The sequence below is a fragment of the Salvelinus fontinalis genome, unplaced genomic scaffold, assembly GCF_029448725.1.
Source record: "Salvelinus fontinalis isolate EN_2023a unplaced genomic scaffold, ASM2944872v1 scaffold_0059, whole genome shotgun sequence".
Lineage (NCBI taxonomy): Eukaryota > Metazoa > Chordata > Actinopteri > Salmoniformes > Salmonidae > Salvelinus > Salvelinus fontinalis.
Window position 1 is genome coordinate 165,442 of NW_026600268.1, and position 22,790 is coordinate 188,231.

The following is a 22,790-nucleotide window of genomic DNA, read 5'->3' on the forward strand; positions in this document are numbered from 1 at the left end:
TCTGATTGAGAACCATATAAGGCTGATTAACAGTGATCTAAACACAAAACATACAATGCCCACCCCAACTCACGCCCTGACCAACTAAACATATACAAAAATAACATAAAATAGGTCAGGAACGTGACACATTGTAGCACAGAAGGTACCTGTTATTGTATGGGTGAAATGAATATGATATGAATACGGAATGAATATAAAGCATTTGCAGAGGCGTTTTTCAAAAAGCATTTCATTTGCATTTTGTTTGATTTTGCGAGCTCTGCAGTCTGCAGTCTTTCCTGTTCTGCCTCTGGGCACGAATGCTGTCTGGAGGTGTTAGACATTTCAAAAGCTGAGGTATTTGTGTGTGTGTGTGTGTGTGTGTGTGTGTGTGTGTGTGTGTGTGTGTGTGTGTGTGTGTGTGTGTGTGTGTGTGTGTGTGTGTGTGTGTGTGTGTGTGTGTGTGTGTGTGTGTGTGTGTGTGTGTGACATTTTCTAGTTATCAATTTGGACAAGGGTTTGAGTGGCCAGTGAGTGAGTCACTATCAGTGTGGTATTTAGGCTATGTTTAAGTGACCCAAATAAAATGTTATTGGTCACATGCACGTTGTTAGCAGATGTTATTGCGGGTGTAGCGAAATGCTTGTGCTTTTAGCTCCAACAGTGCAGTAATATCTAACAAGTAATATCTAACAAATTACACAACATATTCTCAATACACACACATCTAAGTAGGAATGAATTAAGACTATATACATATGGACGATGTCAGAGCGGAACAGACTAAGATACAGTAGAATAGTATAGAAAAACAGTATACACATATGAGATGAGTAATGCAAGATTTGTAAACATTATTGAGTGAATGAGATACCGTAGAATAGTATAGAAAACAGTATATACACATGAGCTGAATAATGGCAGATATGTAAACATTAAGTGACTAAGTTACCGTAGAATAACATAGAATACAGTATATACATATGAGATGAGTAATGCCAGATATGTAAACATGATTCAAATGACTAGTGTTCCGTTCCTTAAAGTAGCCAGTGATTCCTAGTCTATGCCTATAGGCAGCAGCCTCTAATGTGCTAGTGATGGGTGTTTAACAGTCTGATGGCCTTGAGATAGAAGCTGTTTTTCAGTCTCTCGGTCCCAGCTTTGATGCACCTGTACTGACCTCGCCTTCTGGATAGGGCTGGGCGATATGACCTAAAAGTATATATTTTTTTCAGAGGTTTGGATGATTCACGATATATATATCTCGATTTCTTGTTTTTCTCTAAACAAATTAAAAAAGGCCAAGACATAATTTTTAACTGAACTTTCTTTATTCAAATAAAAAATATACAAGGCTTCAAGCCTATTTCTGCAAAACAAATGAACAACACAAATGAACAACACACACCCACATGTCTATTCTATTGTTTAGGAATGTTTGACCACTAGCTGTTTGAATATGTAATTTATAAAATAATTTTGATTGAAAATGTATTAATTAATTTAATTTGTTGTTATAAATCAAACAGCCTGTGGTTATTTGCTATTGGATTGGCAGAATGACACAACTACTAACACATTAGCCTACAGCTGGCCTGAACATAACTTTTCTGAATTCACTTTAATTATCCAATGTCACACTTACCGATGGCGAGTTGAAACCTGTGCCCAAAGCACAGCAGGTGGGTCCAGTTGTTCAAGCGCAATGCTTTAATCATGTTGCTCCTGCTGTCAGTTGTCATGCACACCTGTCGGTCTTCTCTATTCTTCCACGATGCCAGAGAGTCTTTGAGACCCTGGGCTATTACTTCACCCGTATGATAATTGGGGAAGTAAGACATCTGGAGGCAGACATTTTGCAATTTCCAGTCTTCATTTATGTAGTGGACTGTCAAACTTAGGTATGGCTCTGTTGTTCTGCTCGACCATAGATTGGCTGTGGTGGAAAAATAAGAAACACTAGCCAGCTTCTCTGTGACTCTTTCGCGGGTAGCAGTGTATAATCGCGGCAGGGCTTCTTCCGTGAAATACTTGCGGCTTGGCAGCTGATATTTGTGGTCAACTGTACCTAGCAGCTTTTTAAAGCCTGGCTTTTCTACTGTAAAGATTGCATCCGTTATCTCCTTTCACCTCAAACTTTTCTTGTCATACGGGATTATGTTTGAAAAGGATGCGGCTATGGTAGTTTGTCTTTTAGCAGACGTTTTGGGAAACGGGTGACTGGAATCGGCGTTGCGTAGTCTCATGCATTCCTCCCATTGCACCGCGTGTTTCGTTTGCAGGTGATGGAAGGGGTTGGTTGTACTGCTGCTTTTCGTAGAAATTGTCTTTCTAAACATTTTGCACAGGACATTCGTTTGCTGAACATCAGACCTCTTAAACCCGAACCACTTCCATATTACTGAAAAAACATTGCTGCCCTTTTTGGGGATGATTTCATCCTCACGAGAGGCTGAGCTGGCTTCCTCACTTTCCATTTTGGTGGAACTCTTACCGCCGCTACACTTCTCCGGCGTGGTTACAATTTGTGAAAGGCTGTCTAGGGTTGTGATTGGTGGATAACCTCTGTGCACGTGTCGTCACGCAATTGGGACATGATTCGACATTGGGCTGACAGAGAAGAGACTGTGAGATGCTGCATTTGTAAAACGTTACAACGTTTCCTGGAGGGCTGGTAGTTTGCCCCCGGTAATGCATTGGGCAGACCGCACCACCCTCTGGAGACCCCTGCAGTTGCGGGTGGTGCAGTTGCCGTACCAGGCGGTGATACAGCCCGACAGGATGCTTTTAATTGTGCATCTGTAAAAATGTATGAGGGTTTTAGGTGACAAGACACATTTCTTTAGCCTCCTGAGGTTGAAGAGGCTCTGTTGCGCCTTCTTCACCACACTGTCTGTGTGCGTGGTCCATTTCAGTTTGTCAGTGATGTGTACGCCAAGGAACTTGAAGCTTTCCACCTTCTCCACTGCGGTCCTGTCGATGTAGATAGGGGGGTGCACCCTCTGCTGTTTCCTGAAGTCCACGATCATCTCCTTTGTTTTGTTGACGTTGAGTGAGAGGTTATTTTCCAGGCACCACACTCCCAGAGCCCTCACCTCCTCCTTGTAGGCTCGTCATCGTTGGTAATCAAGCCTACTACTATTGTGTCGTCTGCAAACTTGATGATTGAGTTGGAGGTGTGCTTGGCCACGCAGTCATGGGTGAACAGGGAGTACAGGAGGGTGCTGGGCACGCACCCTTGTGGGGCCCCAGGGTTGAGGATCAGCAGAGGGGAGGTGATTTTTCCTACCTTCACCACCTGGGGGCGGCTCGTCAGGAAGTCCAGGACCCACTTGGACAGGGCGGGGTTCAGACCCAGGGCCTCGAGCTTAATAATGAGCTTGGAGGGTACTATGGTGTTGAATGCTGAGCTATAGTCAATAAACAGCATTCTTACATAGATATTCCTCTTGTCCAGATGGAATAGGGTGATGGCGATTGCATCGTCTGTGGATCTATTGGGACGGTAAGCAAATTGAAGTTGGTCTAAGGACCAGTGACTCACAATATGTTTTTTATCATTATGGTGATCGGTGACCCTCCCCACCATGTCAGGTGGGTGTTGTCCATGACCTCTGACCTTTACCTCAGGGCAGCAGATGTCACAACAGGACACTGAACATGGGTGAAGCTAGGAACTCCTGTGTCGCTTTCCCAGTGTCTCTCTCTCTCTCTCTCTCTCTCTGTAAGATCAGACTCCTCCCTCTGTCTCTCTGTATCTTTGCTTACTGTGTTTCCCCAAACTACCATGTCAGCCAAGCAGTACAGATACACACATACTTGTACATTAGTCATCATTAGTGTCCATAAATCCTGGTTTGAGGTTCCGGATTACCTGCTTACTCCTTCCTGATTCTGGGATATCTGGAAAACCTGGGGATTTTTGGAAAGTTACCTGAATTTTGCAACCGTATTAACCTCCCTTCACTGATATGCACGAGTGCTGTCTCCCCCTCTTGTATATTTCAGCCACAGCCTTTATCTCTCAGCTCAGACTTCCTACTAGTCTGCGTCCCAAATGACACCCTATTCCCTATATAGTGCACTACTTTTGACCAGGGCCCATAGGGTGCCATTTGGGATGCAGCCCTAGTCTACATTAGAGGGGCATCTATTATTGAATTAGTCCCATCAGCATTGCTGTGCAACTGTCAGTCCTGGTCAGCATTTAGTATCATCTCATTTGCTATGTGGATAAGATTTGTTGAATCATTTTGTGCTCTCTGTTCCTATCTTAGCGCTCCGTGATGACGTTCTCCCTTGACTGTGTGTGTTTGTGTGTGTTTTGCGTGTGTGTGTAGTATTGCAATTGGACTGTCGGATTTGTTTAATTATTTTGTCGAGTGTGTGTGTGCGCCTGTGCACTTGTGTGTGTCCTCATGATGACGTTCTTCCTTGGCAGTGTGTGTGTCCTCATGGTGACGTTTTCCCTTGGCAGTGTGTGTGTCCTCATGGTGACGTTTTCCCTTGGCAGTGTGTGTGGTATTGTTGCACTCAATGCTCCTTCCTGCAATATCTACTGCAAATGTATGATGTCACAGATCATCATACATTTGTTGGAGAAAAGGAAGGATTTCATAAAATGGCAGGGTGGTTGTTTGTTGGGGAGGGAGGAAGGAGAGAGAGCAAGAGATGAGAGGAGAGGGAGGTAGGGGAATGAAAGAGAGGGGTAGGAGAGGAGAGGGGTAGGAGAGGAGAGGGGTAGGAGAGGAGAGGGGTAGGAGAGGAGAGGGGTAGGAGAGGAGAGGGGTAGGAGAGGAGAGGGGTAGGAGAGGAGAGGGGTAGGAGAGGAGAGGGGTAGGGGAGGAGAGGGGTAGGGGAGGAGAGGGGTAGGGGAGGAGAGGGGTAGGAGAGGAGAGGGGTAGGAGAGGAGAGGGGTAGGAGAGGAGAGGGGTAGGAGAGGAGAGGGGTAGGAGAGGAGAGGGGTAGGGGAGGAGAGGGGTAGGGGAGGAGAGGGGTAGGGGAGGAGAGGGGTAGGGGAGGAGAGGGGTAGGAGAGGAGAGGGGTAGGAGAGGAGAGGGGTAGGGGAGGAGAGGGGTAGGGGAGGAGAGGGGTAGGGGAGGAGAGGGGTAGGAGAGGAGAGGGGTAGGAGAGGAGAGGGGTAGGAGAGGAGAGGAGAGGGGTAGGAGAGGAGAGGGGTAGGGGAGGAGAGGGGTAGGGGAGGAGAGGGGTAGGAGAGGAGAGGGGTAGGAGAGGAGAGGGGTAGGAGAGGAGAGGGGTAGGGGAGGAGAGGGGTAGGGGAGGAGAGGGGTAGGAGAGGAGAGGGGTAGGAGAGGATAGGGGTAGGAGAGGAGAGGGGTAGGAGAGGAGAGGGGTAGGGGAGGAGAGGGGTAGGGGAGGAGAGGGGTAGGGGAGGAGAGGGGTAGGAGAGGAGAGGGGTAGGAGAGGAGAGGGGTAGGGGAGGAGAGGGGTAGGGGAGGAGAGGGGTAGGAGAGGAGAGGGGTAGGAGAGGAGAGGGGTAGGGGAGGAGAGGGGTAGGGGAGGAGAGGGGTAGGAGAGGAGAGGGGTAGGAGAGGAGAGGGGTAGGGGAGGAGAGGGGTAGGGGAGGAGAGGGGTAGGAGAGGAGAGGGGTAGGAGAGGAGAGGGGTAGGGGAGGAGAGGGGTAGGGGAGGAGAGGGGTAGGGGAGGAGAGGGGTAGGAGAGGAGAGGGGTAGGGGAGGAGAGGGGTAGGGGAGGAGAGGGGTAGGGGAGGAGAGGGGTAGGAGAGGAGAGGGGTAGGAGAGGAGAGGGGTAGGAGAGGAGAGGGGTAGGAGAGGAGAGGGGTAGGGGAGGAGAGGGGTAGGAGAGGAGAGGGGTAGGAGAGGAGAGGGGTAGGAGAGGAGAGGGGTAGGGTACAAAATGACATATCCTATTGCTGTTGTCATCCGATTCCTACTGCAATTGCTGTTTCAAGCTTTTCAATAAGTACCAGTCTCTGTTCTGGTAGCTGCACCTCCCGTGCTGCTGTCATCACACACACACACACACACACACACACACACACACACACACACACACACACACACACACACACACACACACACACACACACACACACACACACACACACACACACCAAGCTGTCACCTCATCCCCCCTCCCTCCCTCCCTCCCTCCCTCCCTCCCTCCCTCCCTCCCTCCCTCCCTCCCTCCCTCCCTCCCTCCCTCCCTCCCTCCCTCCCTCCCTCCCTCCCTCCCTCTCTCTCTTCCTCTGTCTTGTCATTTACATTAGTCCACAGTCCACTGCTCTCTGCTCTCCTCCCTCAGATAGCTTTCACACTCACACACATCCCTGCTGTTATTACTCTCTATACCCACCTCTCTCCATCGCTCTACACTTCCTGCCCTTGAGAGCAGCCCCGGAATCCTCCCTCTTTCCGAGAGGGAAGCAAGGCAGTCTGTTCCCTCCCTCTTTTTCTCTCCTCCTCTCCGTCTCGCTCTCCCTCTCTCGTTCTCTCTTTCACTCTCTCGCTCTCTTTCGCTGTCTGTAGCTCTGCTGACATTTCCTCTCCACCCTCTCTCTTTCCCTCTCTCTGACACACACACACTCCCCGTCAGGCTGCCATGCTGGTGCTGTGGAGTGTGTATTCAGCCTCTTGACTGCCTTGCTGCTTGTGTGTCTGTCTGTCTGTGTGGCTCAGCTAGTCTCCTGTGGGTTTGCCAAAGCAGCGCCTCACAGCGCATCCTGTAGCAACATGTTTCGACGTACGAAAAGGTAATGGCAGAGCTTCTCTGTTTTTTCCCTTCTACTGTAGACCTGGTGTCATCCCTCTTTCTCTCTCCTTTTATCTCATTGCTTATCGGTCTGTCTTCTCTCAGTTCTTTTCTATTGTCACCCCCTGTCTCTCTGTGTAGGGATAACATTAACCGCAAAGCTCTCTGAATCTCTCTGTCTTTATTTCTCTGTCTCTCACCGTGGACCTGGTTCCATCTCCCTCTCCGTCTGTCTTGTCATAGCATTAGGTGGAGGTTTAATAAAGGTGTTGTTGTTGTTGTTGTTGTGATGGTTGTCAACCTCCGGCCAGCTCTCATGCTGTGTCACAGTTGTCCCTCTGTCTCGTATTGGCACTGTGTGTGTGTGTGTGTGTGTGTGTGTGTGTGTGTGTGTGTGTGTGTGTGTGTGTGTGTGTGTGTGTGTGTACGTGTGTACGTGTGTACACGTTTTACTACCAGAAGTCCTCACAAGAATAGTAAAGCAACTAAAATTCAGAGAAGGGAGGACATTTTGCCAGTGCTCATTTAAAAAAAGGCTATTTAAGGCTTAGGGGTTAGGTTTAGGGTTAAGGTTAGAATTAGGGTTAGGGGTTAGGTTTAAGGTTAGGTTTAGGGTTAGAGATTAGTTAAGATAGGATTTTGAATGGAAATCAGTTTTTGGTCCCCAAAAAGTCCTTACAAGTTTAATAAGGCATAAGGCGGCAGGTAGCCTAGCGGTTTAGAGCGTTGGGCTAGTAACTGAAAGGTCGGCGGTTCGAATCCCGAGTCGACTAGGTGAGTAATCTGTTGATGTGCCCTTGAACCCTAAGTGTGCGCGCACGTGTGCATGATTTTCTCTGTTCCATATGATGTAATGAACCTCCCTTTGTGAGCATGTTGGTGATGCACATGTATTTGGGATGTTGTAGGTCAGTGTTTCCCAACCCTGGTCCTCCAGGTTAGTTGTAGCCCTGGACAAACACGCCTCCTTCAACTCATTGAGGGATTGATGATAAGTTGACAAGTTGAATCAGGTGTGCTTGTCCAGGGTTACAATAAAAATGTGTACTGTTGGGGGTACTGGAGGACCAGGGTTGGGAAACACTGTTGTAGATGATTGATAGACATGTTACACACACAAACAACAGGCAGTCATACACAGGACTCTGAAGGTTTGTGTCTGGTCAGTGGCCTAGCCACTTGTCAGAGATAGGATTCAATGCTGTGCTATAAATACCGTGGTGTCTGGGTTAGAGGCTTCTGTAGAGGAGGGTATATATACCGTGGTGTCTGGGTTAGAGGCTTCTGTAGAGGAGGGTATATATACTGTGGTGTCTGGGTTAGGGGCTTCTGTAGAGGAGGGTATATATACCGTGGTGTCTGGGTTAGAGGCTTCTGTAGAGGAGGGTATATATACCGTGGTGTCTGGGCTAGAGGCTTCTGTAGAGGAGGGTCAATGCTGTACTATATATACTGTGGTGTCTGGGTTAGAGGCTTCTGTAGAGGAGGGTATATATACCGTGGTGTCTGGGCTAGAGGCTTCTGTAGAGGAGGGTCAATGCTGTACTATATATACTGTGGTGTCTGGGTTAGAGGCTTCTGTAGAGGAGGGTATATATACCGTGGTGTCTGGGTTAGAGGCTTCTGTAGAGGAGGGTATATATACCATGGTGTCTGGGCTAGAGGCTTCTGTAGAGGAGGGTATATATACCGTGGTGTCTGGGTTAGAGGCTTCTGTAGAGGAGGGTATATATACTGTGGTGTCTGGGCTAGAGGCTTCTGTAGAGGAGGGTATATATACCGTGGTGTCTGGGTTAGAGGCTTCTGTAGAGGAGGGTATATATACCGTGGTGTCTGGGTTAGAGGCTTCTGTAGAGGAGGGTATATATACCGTGGTGTCTGGGCTAGAGGCTTCTGTAGGGGAGGGTCAATGCTGTGCTATATATACTGTTGTGTCTGGGTTAGAGGCTTCTGTAGAGGAGGGTATATATACCGTGGTGTCTGGGTTAGAGGCTTCTGTAGAGGAGCGTATATATACCGTGGTGTCTGGGCTAGAGGCTTCTGTAGAGGAGGGTCAATACTGTGCTATATATACTGTGGTGTCTGGGCTAGAGCGCCTTCCCCATCTCTACCACTATTTTGTATTCCCTCCCTCCCATCATTCTCTCTCTCTCGATCTGCCATAGTACACAATCCCAGTTGTCCTGCAGCGTTTTATTTCTGACTTCATCTCATCTGCTCATAGGAGGATTAGTATAAATCCCTTTGTCCGATGGCAGCAGTGTTTGTGTGTGTCTCTATCTGTGTGTGTGTGTGTGTGTGTGTGTGTGTATCTGTGTGTGTGCATCTGTGTGTGTGTGTGTGCATCTGTGTGTGCATCTGTGTGTGTGCATCTGTGTGTGTGAATCTGTGTGTGTGTGCATCTGTGTGCGTGTGTGTGTGTGTGTGTGTGTGTGTGTGTGTGTGTGTGTGTGTGTGTGTGTGTGTGTGTGTGTGTGTGTGTGTGTGTGATAATATCTCCAGCACCCTGTCTCAAGGTTTGTGTGTGTGTGTGTGTGTGTGTGTGTGTGTGTGTGTGTGTATGTGTATGTGTGCATCTCTCTGTGTGTGTGTGTGTGTGTATGTGTGCATCTCTCTGTGTGTGTGTATGTGTGCATCTCTCTGTGTGTGTGTGCATGTGCGTGTGTGTGTGTGTGTGCGTGTGTGTGTGTGTGTGATAATACCTCCAGCACCCTGTCTCAAGGTTTCTTCTACAGCTCTATCTCTGTAATCTCTTTGTATGAATCTCTCTCCAGGAGGAAACATTGTTCCCTGATCTTATGATGATGGCTTGATCTTCATTAAATTGCACTCCATGTAGTAGGTCACAGATTTGTTGTACTTACTTGTCATGCAAGGCATGTTTGTGTGTGTAGCTAGTAGCATAACGTGGGCGGTAGTGTGTCTTATGTTCTTATCAGGGTATATCAGTGTTTATGTACAGTATGTGTGTGCGTGCTTGTGTGTGAGTGTGAGTGTGTGTCACTATCTGCCTGCATGTGTGTGTGTGTGTGTGTGTGTGTGTGTGTGTGTTTGCAAGCCGCTCGTTCTTGGCCGACTCTCTCAGGCTGTCTCAATTAGAGAAGGAAGATGCTTTGTGCCCGTGCCCGGAAGGAGAGAGAGAACGAAGCAGAGGAGTGCAGAACAGGAGAGGGGAAGAAGGAGTGGGGTGTAAAATGAAAGGCAGAGCCTGAGGTACAGTCTGGGCCTACATTTAACAGCAGCCCACTGGGGTTAACTCAGCACTCTAAACACACTCTCTCTTTTCTTTAGTCTTTACTTTTTCTTACACTCTTTCTTCTTTTATTTTTTAGCTGTACTCAAAATTTAGCTATACTCAAAATTTGTTCTCTCTCTCGATCTCGATCTCTCTTTCTCGCTCTCTTCTCTTTTCTGTCTTCCTCATAGAATGTCATTTGAAAGCTAGTATAGAGGAAAGAGGGAACAAGAGAAAGAAAGAGTGTTTGCATGTAACCCCTCATCAGGTGTGTGTTCTATAGATTTACATTGCAACGTTGTTGAAGTCCAGATTTACATTGCAGTCATATCAGTTGTGTGCCACCATGTTGTTAACCCTACGCCCCCAGTCAATCAATGCTATTGATGTTGTGGTTATGCACAGAGCCTTCTCTCCTCTGTGTTAAGCTACGTACACTAGCAGACTAGCTAACGTGAAAGAAGATTGGTGTAGTTCTCTCTGTGCGCTATTGGAATATGACTGCTACAGATGTAGGATCTTAATTTGATCACCCTGTTACTGGAGAACTTTCCTGCAATGCAGGAAATGTTTAACTTGTTTAACACACTTGATTTCCCCTCACGAAAAATGTATCAACCATTAATTATAATCCACGTAATAATTAACCTTTCCTGTTGCTGCAGGATTATTTTCCTGCTGTAGCAACCGGCTCAAATTAATATCCTACCTTTGTACTAGCAGGTGGGCAGTAGTCGAAACAGAGCACAGGGAGTACATCACTTTGGATGTTTTTGGATAGCAGGTGTACACACTAGCTCCCCCAAAACCGTTAGTGACTCAGTGTACTGGTAATTACTTGGTTTCTCATCATGATAGCTGAGTAATAATCTTCTCATCCATCTGTATTTCACAACATTGATATGGTAAACAACTGACTGTAAAGATAAACAACGTGCTCCACTCCACCTTATATAAACTTAGATCAGGTGCTGAATACCTGTCGAATTGTGGTGATATTGATTGCTGTTGCCTCATATGCACGCTGAGGAAAGGCTCTTACCCTCGGCAATAAAAATATGTTAATTTAAGTGTATTGTCCGGAGTGCTGTCCTATTTTTGTTCTTTAAACCCCTGACTGTAGCGTATGTGGCTTGTTGATGGAAAGGAGTCCATGATCCAAGGCTAAGCATTATAATTCAATCATTGTCATAATAAGAAAAGTATTCGTGTTAATATACAGCAGTACAGAATTTTACATAAATGTATTATTCAAAGAACATGGTTTTCCGTGGTGGAGGATTTGACAACCACTTAACCATACGCATCATCAATAATGATATTAAATGTCCTTTAGACTCGGTGTGTATGACACTGCCTGCTCTGTGTCCCAAACAGCACCCTATTCCCTATGGGCCCTGGCCAAAAATAGTGCACTACATAGGGAACAGGGTGACATTTGGAACGTATACAATTATATTTTAACGAGGTAATAGTTCCAGGTCATTTAACCTGTGTGGGTCTCAAATGCCACCCTATTCCCTAGAGAGTGCACTACCACTGTATGGGCCCTAGTCAAAAGTAGTGCACTATAGGGAATAGGGTGCCATTTGGGATGCAACCCCTGCCTGCATAAGGGTCTGTTAACAAAAGCTATAGCTGATTCAATGCACCACCTCCCAGTCTAATGCACCACCTCCCACCACCTCCCAGGCTCAATATAGCTTTCAGTCAATACACAGTACACAAGATAGCACTGTCCCTCCAAGCTTCTGATGATTGTTGTGTCACTCTACCTCGAAGACACATTTTCTTTTTTACACTTAAAAAAGCCTAACCTTGTCATCAATAATAATAGGACTGTTCAAAAGGGGGAAAACATTTACCTCAGTTCAGTCAATAGATATTACAGTAAAGATACTTCAGTGCCTCAATTTGCTTCTGATTCTGCTGTGTCACTATGGCTGCCTTGAAGGCACGCTTTGACACCTCAAGAATAGCCTACATAACTTTGTCATAAATCATGATAGGAGAGTTCAAACGGGGTAACTGACTGCCTCAGGCCTACAGTATGACCACAAGGCATAACATAGCCTTTTCATTATTCTGTTTGTTTTAAACCTCTGCGCCTGTGACTGACATCATTTTGAATGAAAGACTATAATAGAGCGCAGTTGCCCACCCATTGTTTCAAAAGCATAACAATAACATGACAAAAATAGTGTCTTAAAGAGGCATATCACCTTTATAAAGGGTCATGATAGTCCTTTCCTCTTTGAGAAAAATGTCTATAGGCCTTTCTACATTTGTGGAGGAACATTTGCATTAACATTTTGTTAGCATTGTCGCTAGCTCATTGTATGGGCTTAAAGAGCTGCGACATGGACCTAATATCCCTGTTGTGGACTATCCTATTGCTGTTAAAGTGTGCTAGCGGTAGCAATTTGCTAGCTTCCGTCGTGGTTAGCTCAGTCAGTATATTTTGGTTTAACAGCCTGGGCTCCAGATGTGTTGTAGTCAGACTCACTGATGTGTTTCCTAACTAGAACTCCCCTGGAAGGCTACGCTCTCTCTCAGACAGCTCCAGGCCCTGTCATCTTAAATAGACAGACAGACAGACAGACAGACCTACAGGCCAGAGTTGTCATGTCTTGTCGCCATGCTAGCTACTGTAGCTAGACAGACAAACAGACAGAGAAATAGCTAGATAGACAGATAGAGACAGACATCCTCTTAGATGATGTAGCTACCAGATTTGGGTTCAAATACTATTTGAAATAATTTAAAATACTTCATCTGTGTTTGATTGAATAGTCCCAATACTTTAAACCCTGTCCATCTGGAACTCCAGGCAGGCAAACAATCAAAGTATTTTACTGATTTTAAATAGTATTTGAACCCAGGTCTGACTGTAGCTATCTAGCAGGGCCAGACTTTTCTCTGTCTGTCTGTCGGCATCCTCATTTTATAGTGTAAAGGGGACAACATGTGTTCATCCCAAATGGATCCTATTCTCTACATAGTGGACTACTTTTGACCAAATCCTATGGGTCGTGGTCAAAAGTAGTGCACTGTACAGGGAATAGGTTGCCATTTGGGACACGGTCCATGTCTTCCTTCCCTTTTATCAGTGGATGTGAAAGAACACCCTGCTGTGAGCAGCGTAGGCCCTCAAAGGACTAGACAATGTTTCTCACTAAATTGGTCTAGATGGGAAGGTTGGAGCACTCAGATTTTCACTGCCATTTTTTCTTATCTTTCTTCTCCCTCCCGCCTGGCCTCCCTTTTCCTTCACTCAGTTTCCCTCCCTCCCGACTTAGTTTTTCTACCCCTTTCTCTTACTCAGTTTTTCTACCCCCCTTCCTCCCTCCCTTTCCCTGACTCAGTTTCTTGACTCCAGACAGCAGGAAATGTTGCAGTCCCCCTTTAAGAAATCCAGAGGAAGTGTCAGAGAAAGTCAATAGACAATAGTGATTGACTGACACACAAACTCCATATTGTGGCTTGACTGTGACCTCTGATTTCACTGCTTCACATCAGACAGCGGTAAACATTAAGAAACCCGGAGTGTCATGGAAAGGTCACCTGACAGGAAATGGCCTCGGGTCGATCAATATTCTAACGATCAGAAAGGTCTGCAGACTGTCCTGTCTGCCCTGTGACTCAGCATGCAGAAGACGACACTAACGTTAACGTTACATCAGCACACACTCATGCTTACTGTATAGACATGTACTCACACAAACATACAGAGGCACACACACACACACATACAAACACACTGTCCACCGTGATGATATACCCGTATAGATGGGTTGGGAATTACTGCACATAGTCTTTAGAACAGTCTACTATGATATACTGGACTAGCAGTCCCTTTAATAATAATAATTATCATTATAATAATGATAATAATCATCAATATAATAATTATAATAATACTTTGGTGGGTGCTTGTCCTATTTGAAATGTGTTTTTTCATATCCCAACCTCCCTGAGACACGCAGTATGGGCAGACATCCAGTCTGTTTCATCTTCTTTTAATTGCGGTTACATAAGATGTAGGACTACTGAAACTACAGATCACCATGCTGCCCGTACAGTATATATGGACATCCATTAAGTCACACACACACGCACGCACGCACGCACGCACGCACGCACGCACGCACGCACGCACGCACACACACACACGCACGCACGCACACACACACACACACACACTGTTTGTCTTGACGTAATGATAGCTGTCCTCTGTGTGTTGTCTCTGTGGACATGGCCTTGGTATAGGAACTATAGTCATATAGTCATGTTGAGCAGTTATTTAGAAAGCAATTAACCAGACCATAAAACATAGTGAACTTAAACACAAGCTGGTTTGTCGTTCAAGGATTGTGTGGGTGGGTGGGTCGGTGTGTGTGTGTTTGCATCAGAAGTGTCAATGTCAGTATCTTCCTATGATTGGGGAGTAAATAAAATATTGTCTGCTCTGCAATTGACAGAAATGAAATGATGTGAGAAGAGGAGAAGTGGTGCACTCTCACCTTTCTCTTTTACTCCGTCTCTTGTTCTCTCTACTTTATTCACTGTTCCCCACACAAAGAGCACAATACACTCAGTTGGTATCCTGTGTGTGTGTGCGTGTGCGTGTGCGTGTGTGTGTGTGTGTGTGTGTGTGTGTGTGTGTGTGTGTGTGTGTGTGTGTGTGTGTGTGTGTGTGTGTGTGTGTGTGTGTGTGTGTGTGTGCACTCATATGTGAGACTAATGGCAGTGTGCCAGTTAGGGGCCTGCACGGGGGATAATCGCTCTTCACACGAGTCATTACCACTGATTTGACCTTTGACCTGGTGACAGCCGCCAGATTGGGTACAGTAGGAAACAACTCTCCTCTAACTAGCTATCATTCCCTCTACATGTCATCCTCCCCTTACTCTCTTTTTGGTTCTTTCCTCCCCTTTTATGTCTCTTCCTTACTTTTTCTTGTTCTGTCAGTCCCCTTCTCTGTTTCTCGCGATGTTTTTTAAATGTAATTTGTCAACGTATTGTGATTTGGAATATACGAGGAAAATACATTGGATTTGAAAAAAGTCATCAACTACATTGTTTTGTGGGTAAAATTTCACTCAACTGTTTCCCTCAAAATTTCAAACACAGGATTATGTCATCATTGTAACCAATTTTCAACACAGACAAACTATGTTACATTTGTACACTACATGACCAAAAGCATGTGGACACCTGCTCGTCAAACATCTCATTCCAAAATCATGGGCATTAATATAGAGTTGATCCCCCTTTGCTGCTATAACAGCCTCCACTACTCTAGGAAGGCTTTCCACTAGATGTTGGAACATTGCTGCGGGGACTTGCTTACATTCAGTCAAAAGACCATTAATGAGGTTAGGCGATTAGGCCCAGCTCGCAGTCGGCCTTTCAATTCATCATAAAGGTGTTTGATGGGTTGAGGTCAGGGCTCTGTACAGGCCAGTCAAGTTCTTCCACACCAATCTCAACAAACCATTTCTGTATGGACCTCGCTTTGTGCACGGGGGCATTGTCTTGCTGAAACAGGAAAGGGCCTTCCCCAAACTGTTGCCACAAAGTTGGAAGCACAGAATCGTCTAGAATGTCATTGTATGCTGTATTCCTCCTCCACCAAACTTTATAGTTGGCACTATGCATTTGGGCAGGTACCATTCTCCTGGCATCTGCCAAACCCAGATTAGACTGCCAGATGGTAAAGCGTGATTCATCACTCCAGAGAACGCGTTTCCACTGCTCCAGAGTCCAATGACGGTGAGCTTTACACCACTCCAGGCGACGCTTGGCATTGCGCATGGTGATCTTAGGCTTGTGTGCAGCTGCTCGGCCATGGAAACCCATTTCATTAAGCTCCCGACTAACAGTTATTGTGCTGACGTTGCTTCCAGAGGCAGTTTGGAACTTGCTAGTTGACAGACAATTTTTACGCACCACACGTTTCAGCACTCGGCGGTCCCGTTCGGTGAGCTTGTGTGGCCTATCACTTCGCGGCTGAGCCGTTGTCGCTCCTAGACGTTTCTACTTCACAATAACAGCACTTACAGTTGACCGGGGCAGCTCTAGCAGGGCAGAAATTTGACGAACTGACTTGTTGGAAAGGTGGAATCCAATGACGGTGCCACGTTGAAAGTCACTGAGCTCTTCAGTAAGGCCATTCTACTGCCAATGTTTGTCTATGGAGTTTGCATGGCTGTGTACTTGATTTTATACACTTGTCAGCAACAGGTATGGCTGAAATAGCCAAATCAACTAATTTCAAGAGGTGTCCACATACCTTTGTATTAATAGTGTACCTTTGAAACAACGTCAGATCTTCAAGGTAATATCCACTATAAGAATGCAATAGGCTGGACAGCATCTCTTACTGGAGAGTTGATTGATCTGCAGCTATCCCTTTGGTCTCACATCCAGGGTTTTAACCAAGCCCAGCTTATTTTTAATATTTGTCACTGACTACGACCAATCTGCTATCGTGAGAATTATTGTTGTGAAATCTTCACCTAAAGCCTCTACAAGATTGGTGGGTTCCCCTCGGGACGGTTGAGCTAACGTATGCTAATGCGATTAGCATGAGGTTGTAAGTAACAAGAACATTTCCCAGGATGTAGACATATCTGATATTGGCAGAAAGCTTCAATTATTGTTAATCTAACTGCACCGTCCAATTTACAGTAGCTATTACAGTGAAAGAATGCCATGCTATTGTTTGAGGAGAGTGCACAGTTATGAACTTGAAAAGTTATTAATAAACCAATTTGGCACATTTGGGCAGTCTTGATACAACATTTTGAACATAAATGCAATGGTTCATTGGATCAGTCTAAAACTTTGCACATACACTGCAGCCATCTAGTGGCCAAAATCTTAATTGTGCCTGGGCTGGAATAATACATTATGGCCTTTCTCTTGCATTTCAAAGATGATGGTACAAAAAAATACATTGCATTATCTTTTACCAGATCTAATGTGTTATATTCTCCAACATTAATTTTACATTTCCACAAACTTCAAAGTGTTGCCTTTCAAATGGTATTAGGAATATGCATATCCTTGCTTCAGGTCCTGAGCTAAAGGCAGTTAGATTTGGGTATGTAATTTTAGGCGAAAATTGGAAATAGGGTCCGATCCTTAATCGGTTTTAAAAGATTCACTTGCTATCGAAGTCATTCCAAAGGGGAGGTTCAACAGAGCAAATTAAATGTAACCATACTTAACATCAATGATGCTATTTAGGCCTATATAACATTTGGGAAGTCATCAACAGCTATTCTATAAATTCAGCCCAGGATTCAACTAAAAATAGGCAATACATAAAGGCCTAGGGTTTCAAGCTCTGGTTAATTTCAAATAGAATCTACAAGTTAATTATAAATATGTTGGATTCACGTCTCCATCTCAACCACAAAAAGTTAAAGAACAGGATTAAATCAAATCAAACTGTATTTAAAGTGCATTTAAAATTTGATTTGATTTTTTCCTATTCTTTAACATACATTTTGGGTTGAAATGGAGACGTGACACCAACAGATAAATTCTTCATTTGTAGACAAACTGGAACTAAAGCCAGACTCAGTGGCACAGATGGAGCTAACCAAGCAGAAGATCTCCTTCAACACTTGATATTTGTTTGTGTTGACAATCAAACACAATTCAATATCACTTTTGCAGTACGGTAAATAGCCTATTACCTTGTCGACAAGTTAACAAATTATATGTTGGATTCACGTCTCCATCTCAACCAAAAATAAAAGTTAAAGAACAGGATTAAGCCAGTGGCTCAGATGGAACTATCCAAGCAGCAGATACTTCTCCTTCAAATGTTGATATTTGGTTGCGTTGTCAACCAAACAGAATTCTATATTACTTTTGTAAGACAGTAAAGACAGTATATTACTTTTGTAAGACAGCCTAATGTAAGGCTTTACTGCATTGATCACTTGCACCATGTACTTTAATGCAATCTCAACTAACTGCAATCCAGGTCATTTGGTTGTGCTATTAGATCAAGCACAGTGATAACACATCAAAAAAGAATATAAAAAATAATATTAAGTTGTTGTATAGATAAACAAAATATCTGACATTGTATTCCCATTTGAACTTTAGTGTGCTTTTAAATGGTTGAAAGCGCAGTGATAACACATCTAGGTGACAACTAAACCAAAACATCCGACATTGATTTTCCATTAGAATTTGGTTGGGCTTTTAGATGGTTGAAAGCATAGTGATGACACATTGGGCATTCAACAAACGTTTGGCTGTCATTTTGAGTGGGCGAAAATAGGTTGGAATCTTATTGATACGTATCTACCAAATATTACCCAATTCTCCACATTGAAATGATGTGGTATGCCCAGTGGGTTACATTCTCTTTCACAGAATAGACAATAGGTTTCACTCTCATCCTCTTTCAAAGGCAGGTTTAAAAGAGAGAGGCTGTGAGAGCATCACAGTGCGTTCCAGGCTAAGACAGATGGAACTAAGCCGTGATATTTTAGCTACGTGTTCCATTGACTTTCCATTACATTTACATTTTTACATTTTAGTCATTTAGCAGACGCTCTTATCCAGAGCGACTTAAATCTTAAAATAGCTAGGTGGCACAACCACATATCTCAGTTATAGTAAGGGGGGGGACCTGGTCTTGACTGCTATCTGGGTCCAGTGTTGCTGCAGCGTGGCAAGGGAGTGGTTCACCTCCTCAGCCTCTCTGCGCCAGCTCAACACCTCAAAATGGCAGTGGAACAGCACCAAGGGAAAGTCCACCACCGTGCTGTACATGGGTTTCCTGGGATTCTTCTCCACATCCAGGACTTGATCCACTATCTCTGGAGCCTCCAGCTTCTGGCCAATCAGCAGCAGCACAGCCATCATGCACCACACCTGGTGATAGAGAAAGGTCAGTCCTTTGATCTCAAATATGATAGGTCTTATGGGTCTGTGGCAGTGGGCATGGTAGGGTGAGCTTGATGGACAGACTGGACCGTGGCAGACAGGATGGTCCTCTGGAACTGCAGCACTCCTTGCACAGGTTGCGGAAGTCGTGGGTGCCCTCATAGCGTTAGGCAGCCGCTGCCATCAATACTACATCCAGAGCATGGGAAGTAGTACCGGTAGGTTCTGGACTGACAGTCGCAGCACGCACTGAATCTCTCCGCAGCAGGTGACCAGTCGAGAATCCTGGTGTCCTGGGGCAGGACTCTGTTCAGCATCTTCACATAAGGGAGCTCCGCCGCGTCCACTTTGTTCTTGACTTCATCGTCGACATGGAGCGCAAGTCTACGGATATGACCTGGGAAAGGTCACTGACTCCTTTGTCGGTTCAGCCACAAAAGTGATAGTTAGAACTCTGGCGATCCTGGATCAGTTGAGTCTTCAGAAGAGCCGGGCTTCCACAGTGTTGTCTGTGTTCTCCTGGACAGCAAGCGCAGTGCAACATGGCGCCGAGGATGGGTCGAGATATCAAACAGTCGGTCCTTCTTTTTCCTGCCACCAGCATCAGGCTTCTGTTAACCTTCCAAAGATACTCTTTGAAGAGGTAGGGTTTCAGATGTTTTTCTGAAGATGGGCAGGACTCTGCTGTCCTAGCTTCAGGGGGAAGATGGTTCCACCATTGGGGTGCCAGGACAGAGAAGAGCTTTGACAGGGCTGAGGGGGAGCTGCACTCTCGTAGGGTTGGGAGGGCCAAGAGACCAGAGGTGGCAGAACGGAGTGCTCGGGTTGGGGTGTAGGGTTTGCGCATAGCCTGAAGGTAGGGAGGGGCAGTTCCTCTTGCAGCTACGTAGGAAAGTACCATGGTCTTGTAGTGGATGTGATCTTCGACTGGAAGCCAGTGTGGAGTGTGCGGAGGAGCGGGGTGACATGGGAGAACTTTTGATTTAGTCATACACACACACACACACTGCCATTTGGCCTTTTTTCTCATCAGTTGTTATCACAGCTTTCTCCTCTGTTACTCTGACTGATCACCAGAACCCACAGACAGACAGAGACTGCATGGGCCATTGATTCTCTATAAATCACACAACCACGCACTGACTGGCAACTCTACTGTCAAATACTGTCGGAGTGACTGACTGCCTGCCACCGGAAGAGTTTGTAGCCTGGTGATGTGATGCAGTAGATTATCATGGATTATGAACTGCTGCCCACACAGCAGATTTGCTGCTTCATCATCATGTTTTACCAAATGTGATTTGTATTACAGTGTGACCTCATGAGGTAAAGAGTCAGAAGACACAGCAAGGGTTATTGATGTCTAGAAATCACAGATCACTCAAGACAGGCAACACTACTGTCAACTACTGACTGACTCATTGTTAACACTACTGTCAGCTACTGATTGACTGACTGACTGTCTGACTGATAACACTACTGTCAACTACTGACTGACTGACTATCAAACTGACTGATTGACTGCCACCGGCTGACTGACTGAACTGACTGACTGCCTGCCTGCTACTGGCTGAGCCTGATGTCTGGATTAAATGGATTATGATACAGTAGATTAAATCGCTTTATATGACAGATTATGATGTTTTATGAAACTGCCCACACACCAGATTATTTGATGTTTCATCTGCATGTTTTAGTATAATGTGATTTCATAGAAGTTCAAGGGTCATGTATTGAGATGCGATGTGGGTCAAATGTCATAAAGTCCGAGTGCAAAGTATAAAGTAAATTCTAGACTTGGTGTTCCTTTAGATTGTAAACTGTCATGGTCAAAACATATAGATTCAATGGTTGTAAAGATGGAGAGAGGTCTGTCCGTAATAAAGAGATTCTCTGCTTTTTTGACACCACACTGCAAGTCCTGCAGTCTCTAGTTTTATCTTATCTTGATTGTTGTCCAGTCGTGGTCGAGTGCTGCAAAGAAAGACCTAGTTAAGCTGCAGCTGGCCCAGAACAGAGCGGCATGTCTTGCTCTTCATTGTAATCAGAGGGCTGATATAAATACTATGCATGCCAGTCTCTCTTGGCTAAGAGTTGAGGAGAGACTGACTGCATCACTTCTTCTTTTTATAAGAAACATTCATGTTTTGAAAATTCCAAATAGTTTGCATAGTCAATTTACACACAGCTCTGACACACACTTACCCCACCAGACATGCCACCAGACGTCTTTTCACAGTCCCCAAATTCAAGAAACAAATTCAAGAAACTGTACAACATTATATAGAGCCATTATTGCATAGAACTCATATTGCTTAAATGAACAGCAAACCTGGTTTTAAAAAAACAGATAAAGCAACACCTCACAGCACAACTCCCCCATTTGACCTAGATATTGTGTGTATGCATTGATATGTAGACTGTGTGCTGTTTTTAAATGTATGTAGTTCTGTCCTTGAACTGTTCTGGTCTATTAATGTTCTGTATTATGTCACGTTCTGTGTGGACCCCAGGAAGAGTAGCTGCTATTTTCGTTACACCTAATGGGGATCCTAATAAAGAAAGGAATGATAATGACCTGTTATTGTAACTACAGTATTGTTACAGTAAGGAAGGGGTTGGACGTTGTTTGTGTATCAATGGGACTTGTAGAATTGAGAAACCAGCTCGAGATGTTTTCGCCGCTCACATGAGTAGTATATTGTGTGACTCTTTAGTGTTGCTATAGTAACCGTGTACACCCAGCCTCCCCCCTCTTACTGCTTCGTGGTCGGGTCATTACACAACGAAGCAAGGAAGAATGTATTCCTCATTTATTTACCTGGTTAAATAAATGAATGATTCAATTAAATTCTGAAAGATGTAGCTAACGCTGTCTAGAGATGTGTCTAGTCTGGAGACTGGTCATTAAGGATAAACCAAACTGAACGCAATCATGCTGAAAATGTTTGTCCACCTCAATCAACAAGGTGAACAGAAATGCCATATGATATGCTATCAAAACCTTTATGTTGTGTGATATAGTAAGGACACTGCTCTTGATTTATGGTGGTCTTGGGATGAAGCCAGCAGCATACACACACACATAAACATACACACACACACACACACACACACACACACACACACACACACACTATCTAAACCAGATGGAGAGCGGCTGAGCCCACACTACATGACAATAACCGTGACTGAGAGATTTACCCTGTCACTCAGCAACACCAGAGAGGAGAGAGAAACACACACACACTTGTCTTCTTTTCCTTTCCATTTCTCTCTTTCACCCCTCCCTCTCTATATTCACCCCTCCCTCTCTATATTCACCCCTCCCTCTCTATATTCACCCCCCTCTTTCCCATGTTTCCTTCAATTTTTCATTTGTCAGCTCTATCGCAGATCTTTTTCCATCAGACTAAAGTCATGAGAAACGTTATGAAAGACACAGCATGTCATCCACTGAACATAGTTCCAGTTAGGTCTGTGGATGACTCATTCTCAGGCTAAACGTCTAATGTAGTGGAACTGAACTCTGAAGAAATAAAACGAGGTATCTCTCTTTCTCCTCCACTCATTATTCTCAACCCTGGTAGTCTCTCTTTCTCCTCCACTCATTATTCTCAACCCTGGTAGTCTCTCTTTCTCCTCCACTCATTATTGTCAACCCAGGTAGTCTCTCTGTCTCCTTCACTCATTATTCTCAACCCTGGTAGTCTCTCTTTCTCCTCCACTCATTATTCTCAACCCTGGTAGTCTCTCTTTCTCCTCCACTCATTATTCTCAACCCTGGTAGTCTCTCTTTCTCCTCCACTCATTATTCTCAACCCTGGTAGTCTCTCTTTCTCCTCCACTCATTATTGTCAACCCAGGTAGTCTCTCTGTCTCCTTCACTCATTATTCTCAACCCTGGTAGTCTCTCTTTCTC

The 22,790-nt window shown here is 45.0% G+C and overlaps 1 protein-coding gene across 3 annotated transcripts in view; it reads left to right on the forward strand.

Moving 5' to 3' along the window:
* LOC129842647 (microtubule-associated serine/threonine-protein kinase 1-like) overlaps positions 1–22,790 on the forward strand; it is a 96,430-nt gene that overhangs the window by 21,541 nt on the left and 52,099 nt on the right. The window contains exon 1 of one of the 3 annotated variants that reach the window (XM_055911273.1): positions 6,479–6,718. The exons of the other annotated variants lie outside the window; for them this stretch is intronic. Coding sequence (XP_055767248.1) covers positions 6,699–6,718 — 20 coding nt within the window. The 5' untranslated portion in view covers positions 6,479–6,698. Of the gene's footprint in view, positions 1–6,478; positions 6,719–22,790 lie in introns of those variants that run through there. 3 annotated transcript variants of the gene reach the window in all.